At 37.5% G+C, this 17,042-nt stretch overlaps 1 protein-coding gene across 4 annotated transcripts in view; it reads left to right on the forward strand.

The window, feature by feature from the left end:
- The first annotated feature begins 3,345 nt into the window (after positions 1–3,345).
- The window catches only part of LOC127619337 (arf-GAP with GTPase, ANK repeat and PH domain-containing protein 1-like), a 33,931-nt gene continuing 20,234 nt past the window's right edge, over positions 3,346–17,042 (forward strand). The window contains exons 1-4 of one of the 4 annotated variants that reach the window (XM_052092221.1): positions 3,346–3,609; positions 13,922–13,980; positions 14,793–14,880; positions 14,986–15,071. In XM_052092221.1, coding sequence (XP_051948181.1) covers positions 3,447–3,609; positions 13,922–13,980; positions 14,793–14,880; positions 14,986–15,071 — 396 coding nt within the window. In that variant the 5' untranslated portion in view covers positions 3,346–3,446. Of the gene's footprint in view, positions 3,610–7,514; positions 9,309–13,921; positions 13,981–14,792; positions 14,881–14,985; positions 15,072–17,042 lie in introns of those variants that run through there. The other 3 variants (XM_052092218.1, XM_052092220.1, XM_052092219.1) reach the window with 3 other exon arrangements.

Below are 17,042 nucleotides of genomic sequence, written 5' to 3' on the forward strand. Positions count from 1 at the left end.
ACAACTGCAGCCCAGGGCCATAGTCAGAAAACATAGGAGATGTCCACTCATTCATTCAATTCACGTGCAAGTTATACATGAAAAAAAGTGTAAAATAATTTTTTACATTCAGAATGTTCTTATAACTTCCCAGAGGACAGACAGACATACTACAGGTGAGATTATTACAATATGATCAATAATATTGAGTACAATAATCAATTTTAGAGGATAGAAGGACTTACTACTTAATCACTAAAATTCTAAAAACAAAACCTTACAGCCTTTAAAATTAGAAAATATAAATTTGGTTAATTTTAGTGATTTTTTTCTAAAGAATAATTGATTAATGTACGTATATAATTGATGATACTGTAATAATTAATCCTGTAATAAGTCCGTCTATCCTCTGGGAAGTTACCACATCCTTTAAAATGACAAACCATGATTTTAGTGAATTTGAGTAAATATTTTTCTAAAATAATGTATTACTTTATATAATTGATCATATTGTTATAATATCACATGTAGTATGTCTGTCTGTCCTCTGGGAAGTTATAAGAACATTCTGAATGTGAAAATGTATTTTACTGTTTTTTTTTTTTTTTTTTTTTCATGTATAACTTGCACGTGAATTGAATGAATGAGTGGCCATCTCCTATGTTTTAGTGTAGTGAGTGGAGTTTTCAGACGGTCCCTTACATCTGCGAAACCGAATGTCGAACGAATCTCGCGCGTCAAACTAACATTACCGCGCTCACATATTTTGCTATGAGTGCATAACGTCAGTTGCTGCGCATGTAACTCCTGTAAAGGTTGATATTAATGAATACCAAAAAAAAAAAAAAAAAAAAGCCGGACTTAAATTCTGGGCCTTTGGTAGTGAGGAGGAGGGTGGGGGTCTACGGGCCTGTTACTTCAGCTTTAATTTTATTTTTAATCATTACTATTGACAAATAATGATTTGTAAATAAATAAACTATACTCCATACTGTTCTTGGATAGTAGATGTGTTCAGGGATGCTTTTGTTTGAATTCAATCTGAATAACAACAGAAGACCAGCTGCATTCTAGACCATCTGCAGTCGCAATAATGAAGATTGGGGAAGACCGAAATAGAGAGAATTACAATAATCCAAACGCGATGTAGCTAATAAAAGCATGCAGCCCATCAATCACACTGAGAAAAGGTAGGCAGCGATCATATTTATCGTTTAATTGTAAACTGTTTAAATAGTTTCAGGTAGACAAAGTTAAGTCTTGATAAATATTTAAATTTCTTTTCAAGAACCAAAAATAAAGGTTGGGATTTACTGTAAATAGTCCTTGAGCATCTTTGGCTGAGCAGAGTAGCAACAAACTACGTCACACTTTAGTCCGCCCACTGACGTCACAGGTGTGTGAGTAATACGGGATGCTGTCCAGACCTCCTTGGATGCTGCGTTGTGAACTGAACGATCAAGAAAGACCCACACCAATCAGACACTACGAAGCTTTAAATACAATTTGTTCACATTTTTATTATCATTATCATTATTAACACATGTGAGAATATGTTTTTGCATCTCGCAAAATTTAAAGGGATAGTTCACCTAAAAATGAAAATTCTCTCATCATTTACTCCCCCTCATGCCATCCCAGAAGTGTTTGGCTTTCTTTCTTCTTGCTGAACACAAACTAATATTTTTAGAATAATATATAAGCTCTGTAGGTCCTTACAATGCAAGTGAATGGTGACCAGATCTTTGAAGTTCCAAATGCCAAAATCAGAAAGAGCTTCATTGCCAAGTGTGCTCACGTACAGAAGGATTTTTTATTTGTGATAGGAGAAACAAGTGCAAAAATAACATTACAGTGAGAACGAATATAAAACAAGGTAGGAGTGTAAATAGACATAAAAACATTAGGGCATATAAGAGAATGGTGTATGTATGTGCAAATTGTAATGTATGTGCAAGGTAAGGGTATGTACATTTATTGAATTAAAAATATGGATTTATATATGTACATGAGATATGTATTTACATTATTGCAGGATGGGGGAGTCCTGAGGCAGTTTAATTGTTCTCAATAAAGCAGCATAAATGTAATGCATACGACTCCAGTGGTTTAATACATGTCTTCAGAAGCAATATGATAGGTGTAGGTGAGAAACAGATAAAATTTTAAGTCCATTTTTAGTTTTCTACTTTTACTTTTATGCTGCCTTTATTTGCTTTTTGGACTTTCAAAGATCTGGTCACCATTCACTTGCAATGTATGGACCTACAGAGCAGAAATATACTTTTAAAAGTCTATATTTGTGTTCAGCAGTGGAAATAAAGTCATACATATCTGGGATGGCATGAGGGTGAGTAACTAATGAGAACATTTTCATTTCTTTAAGCCTAGAAAAACAAAAAGGCAAAAGAATTACCACAAAGAAGAGACCGGGTCTAATTATCACACTTTTTATTTTAATAGTGAATTTCTGTATGTGCACATACAACTTTTCCTCTGAAACAGCTATTGAACATTTCCACTATTATTGCCCACAAAAAAGAAAAGTACATTTTATACACCAGTCTCAGCTTAAGCGGCAGTATTTGCCCCCCAGATTTGATTTTATGGGGCATTGTTTTCCTTAATGAGGGAAACTGTGTTTTAACCATACAAAACAAACAGTGTCTCATCCGTTAATATTAAATACTTCAATTTAATCAATTCATAAATATAAATCCTTGAATCAACTTCGACCATGAGATAATATGTATAACTAGGTGAATAATAGAATATTAATAAACGTATCAGATGTTATAACTGAAAACAGAATCATTTCCATTGAACACTGACATTTTTTGCCCCCACATTTTGAATTATTTGTGTTAATTTTGTGGCATTTTTGCCCCAAGGCCCCCTTAATTTTGACCTTGGTTGACACAATGGTAACCTGAAATGCAAACATATTCAAAACCGTATAAAATTACATGTGTGACAACGTGCCCCATATAAATGTGACAACCTGCCCCAACCTGACATTTATGAAAAAATACCCTCGTCAGACTACAGGTATTTAACTACTAGTCCTTAATCATGATAAAATGAGTTGTTTTAGCCATATCTACAGTCTAGTTAGATGGTTTCACCATCCCAACTCTAATTCTGAAAATGAACTTGAGACTGTCGTTTTGAAACCAAATGAGACTTCTTTTTTTTTTCTTCAAAACGGTTGCCTTGAATTTACCACAAAATCCTGTTTGCATGAGAACAGCCTATGAGATGGTGACATTTTTTAAAATCAGGAAGTGTATATAGAGACAGAGGAAATTAACGCGAGCAAAACTACTACTTCTCTGTGAAGCTGCATACTTCAGAGTTATGCGACTATCTGCTGTTGTACGTGACACTGACATGAAGGAACGGGCAGGAAATGCCGATGGGTTACAGGAGAGACTCCATGCATTTTGAGCAGTCTCATTGGTTTAAATATGAATAGCACAATTAAAGTTACAAATTCAACTGCAATTAAAGCAGAGGTACGAAGGCATGAAAGCTTGCAAAAAACTCTAAATAAGTTTCTCAAACAGCTGGAGAGGGTTGAAGACCAGCAGCTCAAAACAGGACTTAAGGTTTTTCTGCACAGCATACAAGGTGAGCTTGGCTGTTTATTTAAAAAGTCTCATAAATATTATGGGCTTGTACTTTTTGTCCCCTAGTAGAAATAATGATAGATTCCCATATCAATTTGCAAAGCTGAATGTTTACTTTAAGGGTGTTTAAGGGTCTATACTTACCTCAGAGAAGCCCTTGTTCTGAAAACATAATGCAAAGTGCATTGTAGACTCATCTTTACACAAACAGCATGCTGCTTGAGATGTTGGAGCCAATTTCTTCTCAAAGAAGCATACGTTTTCTAATCGTACTGGAAACCTGTTTGTCACAGCAGTGTGTAAATGTTTTATTTTTACACCTTGTTTTAACTTGGCCTTAAACAGTTAGAAATGACACCTTCTTTTAATGGTTCGACTACATTTGATTGTTACATGTTATGTTCAGCGTCACCATTTAAATGTCATTATATTCCAAAATGTGTCTCTTTTAACACATTTTAAATTAAATGATTCATCCAACAAACATCTCCACATACACATGTTCCCTCCATTACACCGTGATGATGATAATAATAGCAGTTACTACAGTCTGGATGTACAAAAAGAATTGTGGATGTTACTTAAGATGAAAACGTTGAAACATATTCACCATCTTAGAGACGTCGTCATGTTGGCAAAGTGCTGGTCCATTTCCTGTCTGACGCTGTCGTGATGCCCACTAAACCACATCCTCTACATCTCAGGCACCACCTGTCTACAGTGCTACTCTTAAACTCTGTATCTGACCCAATAATATTTTATTGTCCTCAAGATACCTCTTTCTTTGAAATGAGGGAATCAGTTTTTAAATGTATCTGTCTTCTGTTGCTGTCAAGCCTTGCAAATCTGTCCAGCCTTACAAATTTAAAGGGATAGTTCACCAAAAATTTGAATTTGGTCATTATTTACTCATCTTTAGACTTAGTTTCCTCTGTGAAACAAAAAAGGAGATATTAGGCAGAATGTTGTTCTCAGTAACCATTCACTTCCATTGCATCTTTGTTCCATATAATGAAAGTTGACAGAGGATAACTTTTAGCATCTCCTGAGGTAAGAAAGTCATACAGGTTTGAAAGATGAAAGAAATTATGACATACATTTTCATATTTAGATGAACTATCCCTTAAAGTGGACATAAAGGTAAATCCTTGCTTTAGGATGCAATATTTACTAATCAGTTTCACGTTAGCAATTGTCCATGCGGTACGTATTTCACAGGGTTGAACTTATGCTGACAGTGACAAATGCACCTTGAATAAAGTGTCTGTTGATACTCTGTGTAATGTACTTCCTCTCCATACTTCTGCTTGTGTGAGATTATGTGTCCGATGATCTAGATTGCAGCTGAATATTAAGACAATGTCATCTGAATCTCACGGATGCTCTGTTTCTTAAATGCACAACATTTAAAACTAGATTTTAAAGTTTTGTTCTGACATTTCTGTGGTAATATGTGCAAAACTCACCACCACAATGCTTGGGAGTTCTAGGTGGTTTATTACTTGTCGAAATAGCCTGCCCTCAAGTGTCTATGTTATATGTCTTGGGTCCCTCCATTAATATGTGTGCATTGGATTTGTCACCCGTTTCATCGTCCTCCGGTCTGATTGCTTGCCTTAGCAAGCACCACTAATTCTGTAAACAAAGTGACAGAGCAATGGTTAAGATCAAGATAAATACAAAAACAAGTGGATGGTCTTTGAATATCATTCATTAGCCTAAATAGTCCAAATAACATATGGATTAAAAGGCAGAAAGGATGCTTGACAGGAATGAAACAAAAATGACATAAACTGGAGAGAGAAAGTCTGCTCTTGGCTTCTAAGCATAGAGATTTGGGAATTGGACTGACACATTTAAATCTTGCTCATACTGCAGGGAGCCAGGAGAGTGGGAGACTTGCAGAGTGACAGCGATTTAGGGAGGAAAGAGAGACAGGGGAAAACATGTTTATGAGTGCGAGATCTCCAAGACAGAATTGACTACTGTGAAATTTTTAGGACAGAGAATATATTGCAGTAGAACGTATATATATATATGAATATTAATATGTATGAAGTAATTATTCATTGTTCATTTTATGAATAAATAAGCCTGACTTTTTTTCATTTTCTGTCACATTTTAGTTGTGTTTGCCAGTGCAAAACGCAGTGCCATGATGCTAGAATATTCTGTGTGGTTGCCAGGGCATTGCTGTGTGGTTGCTAAGGTGTTCTGAGTCATTTTTAGCATGTTGCTATGCAGTTGCTATGGTGATCTGGGTGGTTACTATGGTGTTACTAAAGTGTTTTGTGTGATTGATTACTGCCCTAACTTAAAAGGGCCTATCTCCTAGTCTCTGTAATATTCTTTAAAGGTGCATTCAGTAATTTATTCCTCATTTAACTCCTAAAAACAAACATTGTAATGTTGCAATCATTACCGCTCACATTAACATGAAGACTCCAGTCATATCGCTAACCTTATAAAAGCTGTTTTAATTTACATGGAGATGGTCCACACCACACATGGGGCTGCCATGTTAGAATCACATGACCGGCTGAATACTACTCGCTTAAACGCAGTAACCGTCCCGTTATTTGTCACTTTCATTCATTGATTAAAGTAATTATGGCTGACTGTGAATAATACATTTCTACAATGGCACCTGAAATGGAAAACTATTGATTTGAACTATTGTCAGTGTAAGTCTAAGATTACCCAAAGACAAAAGTTACTGAGTGCATCTTTAATGGAAATCAATGGGATTTTTTCCCAAATTATTTGTCCGTCAGGCCTAAATCTTAAGTCAGCGTTAAAGAAATTCCATGTAGTTAAAGAAATTGCACACCTTTCCTCATGGCCTCTGTTGCAAGGCTCCCAGTTCTTCTATTCTATTTGCAAAAAAATTAAAAATAAAAATGATTGAGAGTCTATTTCCATTTGAGACAATAATTTATTGATCAATAAAGCTGAAGATATACAGTAAATAACCTAAACTAATCCTAAATATGAGTAAAAGTTATAGTGATGGGTGCCTTGGCAAACACCACCACTAATAAATAAATAAAAGGATAAGCAAATGTGAGAAATTCATACGCAAATAACTGTTAACTCTTTTAAATCTTATATAGAATTGTGACAACTGTCCTCATGATTGATAGCAATCAATATCATGTATTATTGATTTGCAAACCCCTACATGTCTTCTCATGAGGACATTGAAAAAAATTCTAATGATCTGATACTCTCTTCCTCAGTTGAGTCAATTCAAGTGTAGTAGTTCTCCAATACACAACACTTGACAAACAGTTTAATCAATGGTCATCAATTATATTGCATGCCCTCACATAGTCATACACACCTTAGTCAGGACAGTGAATGCACAGCACAGTGGGTTTGATACGGAGATAAGCACAGAGAACCAGAGACTAGATGGAGTCAGATCATGGTGGAGGTGGAGTTAAGCCGCGGAATACCTTGGTAACAAGCTCAGTGTCTGGGAAGGAAAAGGTGGGGTGGTGGCTCTTGAATCACTGTACTGACTGTGACTGTGATATGTGGCATGTTGCTGCCTGACACAGCACTGGATACAGTGCAAAATGGCCTCCTTTTTTTCATTGAAATGTCTTGACTGGCTTTGTACATTACATATTTGTGTTTGTCTTGTGTGGTTGACCTCTCTTCCTCATCAGATATTGCAAGCTTTGCAAGTCTGCCTTTATTCCTCAACACATCACTGATTCTTGCTTTTTGAGCAGCGTATAGTGTGCGAGTTAGAGAAGAGAGAGAAGGGGAGGGAGAGGAGAGAAAAGAGGGGAGGGGGTAGCAGGTTGTGAAAAGCAGAGGCTGGGAGCTGTCTGGATGGTGACAAGGGCAGAGAGAGAGAGAGAGAGAGAGAGAGAGCGAGGGGCGGGAGATGGAGAGAGAAGCAGGGTATTCCTGCTCAATGCTGTTCTGTGTGCATTTGAAAAAGACCTTCCACTAGAGAGAACCGAAAGACCCCTGTCCGTGATGCATTATTCGTCTGAACCTTTGGCATGAGATGCTTCTTGAACGGAGCATGCTCGTCTCGAGTGTCTGCTTTTATTGACATCCCCTACCGCTTGACGCACAGATCACCGAAAGCGTGATGAATAGACTCTCTGTGAGGACACTGGGATTTCTCTCTCTGGATTTGCCATAACCATCTCCAACGATCCATGTGTCATGGAGACTGACTTCTGTGATTCACTCTTCACAGATGGAGCAGGTTGGTGATGTGCCTTGATGTGAGGGTAACAGCTCTGCACGCCTCCCAGATGTAATTTTGAGTTGTCCTTGACGCGATTTTCTCTCTGATTTGTACTGCGTACGTTGTCATTTTGCCTTTGAAACTGCCTCTTGTTGAATGTAGTCAATTAAATCATGAGCATGCTTATCATGCAGGTGTTGAGAGGTGGGCATATTTCTGCATGCTTAACATAGGTGTGAGAGGAATCTAGAACAGCAAAACGCAGAGAATGACATGGAATCTGAGGTTTGCAAGAGCACAAAAGACATTGAGATAAATTTTGTTCGGGGGTCACACTTCATCCCTTTTCTTTGATTATAGGCTAGTTACATTAATTTATTTCTGCCTGATGGATTTGCTGTAGAAGCCACTGAACAAGTGATTATTTAGTACTTTAAATTTATTTCTGTCCTTGATTTGTTGGGAAATTCTGGACCACATGAACCGAACAGGCCCATCCCAGTCAAAAACCACCTACCTTATCTCCCTTACCCTGGTAAAGGTAGAGACCACTGAAGAACATGAATTGGAAATGCACAGGCAAACTTTGGAGGGAACTGTGAATGATGCTGGTGGAACGAAGCATCTTAAACACAGTGGATCCAATAATGATGGCCAGGAATACCAGAAAATGGGTGAGGCTGTGGAGCTGGAGGCTGAAGAATCCATAAAATTCTCAGAGGAACAGGAAATACTCCAAAGCCCAAGGAAGGACAAAGCACATTTTACAGATTGTGTTCGTCCCAGTGATAGGCAAAAATCAATAATATCGCTCACCACAGAAAATGGAAGGGCCAGAGAAACCATTGGAAAGTCTCAAACCAAGGTTCCTCAGCATCTCGGTGATATCCCAGTTCGTGCAACCCAGCGACCCGTGTCTCTCCTCAAAGCTCATGGCAGTAGTCGTGAATTCAAGGAGTCCAGAGATAACATCCATGCCTCCTCAAAGAGCCTTGACCGTAAGGACAGTCGGACCAGGATTCAATCCCCGAACAGCCCAACTCCTGGATCTTTCCGGGCATCGTGGGCTGTAAGCGAAGTCAAACCTTGTGATGAAGACCTCAAAGGAAGTGTTGGGATGATGAGGCCAACTGACGTTGATATAATGTCCATGCAAACCCAAAGTCCTCGAGCCGACAGATTAAAGGCAGGATCAACATCCCTCCCAACCCCTGTTGCCTTGATATCTAAGCCTCAACGCAAGGGAAAGAGTCGAACCTTGGACAACAGTGACCTGAACTGTCTCTCGGAGGACCTCCTGAAGAGCAAGGCTGGCCATATGACATCTGACTTTAGGACGGCTCAGTCCCAGGGGGCTTCGGCACGTGACCGCAAGATGCTGAGATTTATTAGTGGCATTTTTACCAAGAGCACTCCAGTGGCAACCAGTACGACCATTGTGACCCCAATCTATAGCTCCATTCAGAGGGAATCCAGCGAGGAGGAAGGTAGGAGAACATTACTCTCACATACACAACTCTACATCTCAATTGCCTTCAAAAAATGAGGGGGGGGGGGGGGGGTCACACCATGTCATCTTTTGATTTATCTTGTTGAAGGTTATGTCATAGAGTAATACATTTACAAAAAGCGAAAATGTCTTTCCTGTTGTTTTAATTCACATTCATTTTTCACATTGACGTGGTACATGTCACACTGTTTAATGTGATCCACAGAGACAGAATTCTGGTATTTTTTAAGGAAAAATTATATTTGGGGTTTCGGATTCTTTATATCTTGCGCACATTGTGCAAATTTTGTCATCAGCACAGTACTGTCACGATTCACTGTTGTCTTTTGTTTTTGTGCTTTTATGTTGAAGTTTAGTTTAGTTCCTGTTTCCTGTTTGGTTTTTGCAGTCCTTTGTAGTTTCTTTTTATGATTGGTGTTCCCCTGATTGTTCTCCTTCCCTGATTGTGCCCCCAGGTGTCCCTCATTCCCTTGTTTGTTCCTTTTTGTATTTAAACCCTGGTTGTCTGTTCATTCTCTGTCGGTTGTTGTTGTCATTGTATGTTAATGTTCTGGATGTTTTCAACCGTTTTGATATTTTCCCCGTTGCCTGTCTTCCCGTGTTCATTTCAGTTGTGTTTTCCCGTTTCGTGTGCCCTTGAATGTGTTCGTGTTTAAGTTTTTGTTTACCCATCGTGGTAGTTTCTTTTGTTCCTGTCTGTTTACTTGCACTTTGATTTAAATAAAGAACCGCACTTGGATCCCACCTCCTCGTTTGCCTCTGTCTTCGTCCACATCGTTACAAGTACGGTCTGCATGCGGTCCAGTTTTTATAGACATGGGGACAGTTCATGTCTGTGCATCGTCTGCCCATGTGTCTTCCATTCACTGTACTTAAGTGTATCATAAAGCATTCCTAGTGCTCAAGCATTGAACTCATCCATACAGGCTTGCAGTCAAAAGAGTATACTTTGAAAGGCTGAATGCTCAACCGTGTGCGGGACATAGTTGTATGCGGAAAACGAAGTATACCCATGTCTTAATTCTAATGCCTTGGGTTATGAAGCTAAGAAATTCCTAGTCTTTTTTTTTTTTCAACCACCCTCTACCTTTTCTGTTTCTGAACTAGAATAATTGGAATGGGAAACCAATTTGATAATACCCACGCCACAGGCAACATGATTTTACTTAATGTCTTAATCCCATCTTTGATGTTTCGCCCACTTCCTGTCTTATGATCTCATTCTTCCACAGAAGCTTCAGTCCTTTCATAACCAGCCTCATCATTTTGAACCGTATCCAACCACATATTTAACACCCTAAATTGCTTTCATTTTACAGTGGAAAAACTAATATGAAATAACACACTCTGCTTGCTTTTTTGACATCTAATTTTAGAATATCTAAATCCACAGACAATTCAGGAATGAGCTTTACCCTTTTCACATGTATTTCGATCATACTTTTAAGAGTAATGTCTAAATTAACATTTTGATTAAATCTCAAGAAGCCTAAAGTGTCGTTTTTCTAATGATCAACCCTTATTAGTACCTGTCAAAAGAAAATGTAGATAACGTGGGTGCCTTCAACTCAGTTGCGTGCATCAAGAGAACATATTTTACTCCCTGTAACTAGGCATAGTTCACTCAAAAATGTGAATTATTTTATTAATCACTCACCATCATGTTCCAACACCTGTACGACTTTCTTCCATTATGGAAAAAAGATGCAATAAATAAAAAAGTGAATGATGTCAAAAGCTAACTGTTTGCTTAACATCTCCCTTTGTGTTCCACGCAAGAAAGAATAAAACTCACACAGGTTTGGAGCAATATGAGGGTGGAGTGAATGATCACTGAATGACAGAAATTTCCTTTTGGAGTGAACTATCCCATTAAAAAAATGAACAAAGGCTTTTTTACAAGCTATGTCCATATTCCACAGCAGTACAGATTTAAAGAGAAGTCTGTGAATGACATTGGTCGTAAAATGGTATCAGACCTTTTTCATCATCATTGAAAATCCTACAAGTGGTTCAATATTGGTGTGCACATATGTGTGGTCTATATGAGGCAAGCAAAATATCTGATGTGTCTGTACACAACGCATGCGCGCACAAAATATTTATGTATGTGTTCTCTGAGTGAAAAGAAGCAGCGGCTGGAGGTGGGGTTGTCATGGCAACAGGGAGGGCTGAGAGAGTTGCCTGTTGTGTGGCTGTGTTATGCCAGAGAGTGAGCCACAGATTAAATGAAAAGGAGTGAGGGTATGCAAGGAGGGGCCCTTTTGAAAACTGCCCAAAAATGGGGTGGGGGGGGGGGCATATAAAAACAATGTAACACATAGAGCATCCTTTTAAGGGGGGTTAGTGTGTCAGATATATGAAGGGCTCCAGAGAGTACATAAGGATTGCACTGTCTTACCGCACTGGCTTTAAATCTGATGTGCCCTGGTGCACAATGACCTCATTGAATTGCGCTGAATTCAAAGGGGGTTAAACCTCTTCCGTTATGTCGCAGGTGGCGCGAGAGAGGAACCTGAACCTGACATGAGTGCCAACTCAGATCGTACTCCGATCTAAGCTGTGAACTCTTGCATCTGTGTGACGTGGGCTGTTTTATTGCTTCCAAGCCCAATGCAACAAAAGCATCATGCCCTTCTCATTCGCCTCTTGATGCTCCCAAAGGGCGGCACAGCTGTGTGGCCACACAAGACGTGGAGATCGCAAGAGTGACTTGGTGCCGACAGCATTGCCGAGTATGAAACCCTGCAGAAAAATAGTGAGAGTACGCTAAGACTTTCAATAAAAAGCAGAGAGGGGTGTGGATGCTTCATGCTCACTGCTGCATGGATACACCTGCAGTCCTTCACACCCTGTGGATTATTAGTGATGTATAACACTAAAGGGAACTGAATCAAATTTCATTTCGATGGAGCACAGAAATTTGCTAAAGCACGGGCATGTTTTAATGCCTGATTAAAATTTTAATTGTCACGGATGACCATTTAGGGTGGCCTAATAAATAGATTGCATGACTTTGATGGTCATGAAAGATAATGTAGCTTGACATGAAGAGAGGTGATAATATCAGTTCTCTGATCAGTATTTATAGGGGTAGTTCACCAAAAAATGATCTTACACAAGCCCTTGTTGTTCTAAACCCATATGACTTTATTTCTTCTGTGCAACACAAAACGCAGACTGTTAGGGATTGACAGCCTCAGTCACATTCAGTTTCATATTTTTTCCATACAAAGAAAGTGAATAGTGATTGAGGCTGAGATCAGCCCCAAATTTGTGTAGCATCTCCTTTTGTGTTAGGTTAGGGTTGTCTCATTTTCTAGGGTCATCTCCATTTCCAAAAAAGTCAAACAAGTTTCGAACTACATGACAGTATTTTCATTTTTGGGGTGAACTATCCCTTTAATAGATCAGATGGTTGTGTTCAGAGTTCATAAAATGGTATTAAACTCCCTCTTCCTGTGACTCATCTGCAGTTCATATCACTGATGTAAAGGGGATTTGCACTATAGATCTAATAGATATTTTTAGAAAATAGAAATGCAGTAGGTGACATAATTAGCACTTGATCCATCTCCATTATGTTATGTGATTCATTCGTTTATTTTTCTGCTATGATTTTATTAGTGATTCCTGTTAATGCAAGCAAGTATGCATTGCATTAACTATTCATTAAATAACTCTTGCACCATTTGTGGTACAAATATGAAGGATAGAGGTCGACCGATAGTGGAATTTTCTGATACTGATAACTAAGGTGGTGGAAAAGGCTGATAACCAATAAATCGGCTGATAGATTTTAATCGATTTATAGACAAAGAAAAAATTATAACAAATATTTGTAGTCTTCTCTTACTATGAAGGGTAAAGACATTGAGGCTACAAGATTCCAAAATGAATAAAATCCCAAAATCAGTTAATTGTGCAACCAAAATCTCAATAATAACCAAAACAAATTCAGATTTGGTGCATAATGTGGGTCTTTCATCTATAAATAAGTCTGAAATACAAGGGGGACTCTTATTTTGAAATGACAGCAACTTGGCTACCTTACAATGCTCTATATGTTTTTACAAGCTTTTTTAGCCTATATATTCACCAAATGAAGGGTTTTGTATGTACAGTATATATTTATGTTCAGTATACATTTCACCAGATGAGGTTTATTGATGAAGAATAAAAAAAAAAAGAAAAATGATCGGCATATATTTTTACAGATAACTGATAGTTCCATAAAGCAACTATCGGCACCGATTAATCGTAAAATCAATTTATAGGTCTAACTCTAATTAATGATTCCTTTTTCCATACAATGGATACTTACACATAAGCAAGGACCAGAGCCATATCTAGGGAGGGACCAGAATATCAAAGAGATTTGGGGTGGACAGTGGATTATTTTGACTTGAGCCAGCAAGCAACCTCCATGCAACCACATAGCAACACCCTAGCATTGTGGTGACTTTTGCACAAGAAAGCACCTCCCACCCACTTTTCTTAAATTAAAAAATGTATTAAAATCTAGTTCTACTACTCCATATTTGAGGCCTAAACTCTGAGTTATGACCTAACTGACTTTTCTTTTTTCAGCATCATGCGCCAATAGCCAGGAATGGTCCCTAACTCGAACTATTCCGGAGCTGAGACTGGTAAGAGCTATTTTTGTTATTATTATTATTATTATTGAATCAGTTCTTGACATTAGTATCAAATCGCCCATTACACTCATTTATGGCAGTGCCGGATTATGCATGTGCAACATGGGCAGTCGCACAGGGCTTCGCCCAGGGTGCCAAACAAGCAAGAGACGCTTCTGGTTTATGGAACAATATTTCAATTTGTTAAGAGCACTGAAAAAAAAGATTATTTATATTGGTGCCATACTACTGAGCAATGATACGTATTTGCCCATAAGTAAGAAAAATCACAAACAAGATCTATTTAATATCTCAATTGCTTTTCTTATGACATTTAAAGACAGCAAATGTCTCAAATTTTGCTTAGATTAGTCAAAATATCAAATTCGTCCAGGATGAAATGATCTGAGCTATGCAGTTAACATTTATTTTACAGCTCTGTACTGTTACTCTATGTCAACAATTATCATACTGTATGTCTATTTGTATTTTGCCCTCAGAGACTCAGGGTAGCAGAATTGCAATGTTTGTGTACAGCAATTAATCCATTCCTATTATAATTTTTTAATATATATATATATATGTATAAAAACTACACATAACATTAATTGACACTCTTTTTTCATTGGAGGGGGTGCAATAATGTAATGTCACAGCTTGCTAAAGTAACACAATAGTCACCTCAAAACAAAATGTGTATACAAATTAAGTTTTAAGGAATATAAGCAGAAAATAGCAGATGCACTACATGCATAATCATACTATATGCACATTCTTTTGTGTGAAATTTTGATTACAAATATTATTCTTTCTGGCACATGCAGGGGGTTCTTGGGACCCTTCGCAGTGGAAAATCTGCACTTGTAAACAGATTCATCACAGGAAGTTACCTTCCTCTTGAATCTCATGAGGGTGAGAGCTTTGTGCTTGTTCTCATTGTCTCTTTTTAGAGTGTAATTTTAACCATTTAGCAGCATTTTAGCTATCTTATATTTTTGCATTTTTCTTTTCTGTTAGGTGGAAGATATAAAAAGGAGGTGTTGGTGGAGGGACAGAGTCAGTTATTGCTGATACGTGAGGAATCTGGCCCTCCAAATGCACAGGTGTGTGTGTGTGTGTCTGCACTTAGGCCAAACTATATATGCAAGTACGCAAATACAGACGTAATTGCCTGGCTAACTTATCGCTAGTTTGCTGTCTCGTTGTACATACTTAATGTGCGTTTTTTCAAGTTTCTGTGGGAGTAACAAATCTCAGTCTTCAAGGAGTTACCATCAAATATCTGTGTTTCTTTAAATCTTTTTTAGCATGATTCTGTTCAAACTGTAATTGATCTGAGAGAGTAAAATTACTGTAGAAGCTTTAGTGCCCCTTGTTGCAATTGTGATAATGCAACACAGACTTGCGTTGCGTTTTGAATCGCATTTTGACACATTTTGGAAAGCAACAACACATGAGCTTGTTCAATGCAAAGTGTACCAAAGACTAAATATGATCTCATCATTAATATTATAATATTCCTGATGTACAAAATGAAAAGACGAAGTTGCCATTTATGATGTTTAATCATCAACAACAACAAAAATAAACTGGGCCATATGAGCCATGAAACTCGCAATTAGAAAAGACTAAATGACTGGAAATATATACAAAAATATTTCTTAAAGGAGACCAATTATGCCCCTTTTTACATGATGTATCTCGGGTGTCCTCAGAATGCGTCTGTGAAGTTTCAGATCAAAATACCCCACGGATCATTTATTATACTATGTTAAAAATGCCTCTTTTTGGGTGGAATCAAAACACGCTGATTTCGTGTGTGTCTCTTTAAATGCAAATGAGCTGCTTCTCCCCGCCCCCTTTCAGGAAGAGGGCTGTGACTTTACAGCTCATGCTTCGGTTACTACAGCAACAACAAATCAGAACCAATAAGACTGACAGAGTAAATACCGGAGTCCAGGCAGGGCTGGGACGAGAAATCGCCCCGGGATTTTACATGTTGAATTACTGTTGAAGGTTGACATCTATGAAATATCACCCATGAGTGAAATTTGTGAAAATTACTCTATTACTTTGGTATATTTCAGTCATAATGTGAATTTTGCTTCCATTTGAAAGAAATTCTCTCTAATGCTGATAATTATACAGGGTACCTTCTAACGTTGTACATTACGATAAATTTATCGAACACATTTTATTTTATCATTTGTTTTTCATCAGTTTGGTCATTTTTAGATATAAATATATATTGTTATATTTTTATTTTTTACATGCAAAATTGTATTTATTAAATAAGTAGTTGAACAAGTGCTAAAACGACACTGTCTCTTTAAGAATACTGGCAGTTCACCGGTTCATTGCATATTAAAAAGAGAGGGGAGTCGCACAGCTTCTTTATTAGAATTTATTTGTATTTTTTAGTTTTTGATCAACAACTGACTGTAAAGAACAGAAAGTGTATTAAAAGAGACATTATTCAATGACAAATGGATTGCGTGGATCTCGTCTTTGGACTCTCTACACACAGTGAAAGGATCTCAGTGCTGAACTTCACATAGAGTCAAATATCATTTGTGGGATTTTAAGAATGGACATTGGGATCATTCAGTTGAAGATCGCAATTATTTTTAAGTAATATATTTTGTTTGATTGGTTAAACAAAGCAAAATTTCAATTATTTTTGCGTACCGTCTGGAACCTGCTTACCCCCGGTTGGGAATCACTGTTTCAGCCCTTGTAGTATCGCATTAAGGAAAAGGTTTAAAACAAAGGAAAATATTTCTTATGTATATGCATATTAAAAACTTCTCTTTTGGATAAGTTATTCGGGTAGCTAGGTATAAGTATGTTGACAATTTAAGTAACTTTCTCAGTAACTTTGACAGTAATTGACCTGAAAGAAGAAAATAAATAACCGTAGAAGCTATAGTGCATCTTGTGGCAATGCTGAGAATACATTTACTTTTACTTTTAACTAGGACTGTTGATTTAACATGTTAATCCAGTGCGATTAATTGTATTAAATAATAATGCGTTACAAAATGAAAGCAGTTAATCAATATTCCTAATATCGG

Source organism: Xyrauchen texanus, chromosome 25 (genome assembly GCF_025860055.1).
Source record: "Xyrauchen texanus isolate HMW12.3.18 chromosome 25, RBS_HiC_50CHRs, whole genome shotgun sequence".
Classification (NCBI taxonomy): domain Eukaryota; kingdom Metazoa; phylum Chordata; class Actinopteri; order Cypriniformes; family Catostomidae; genus Xyrauchen; species Xyrauchen texanus.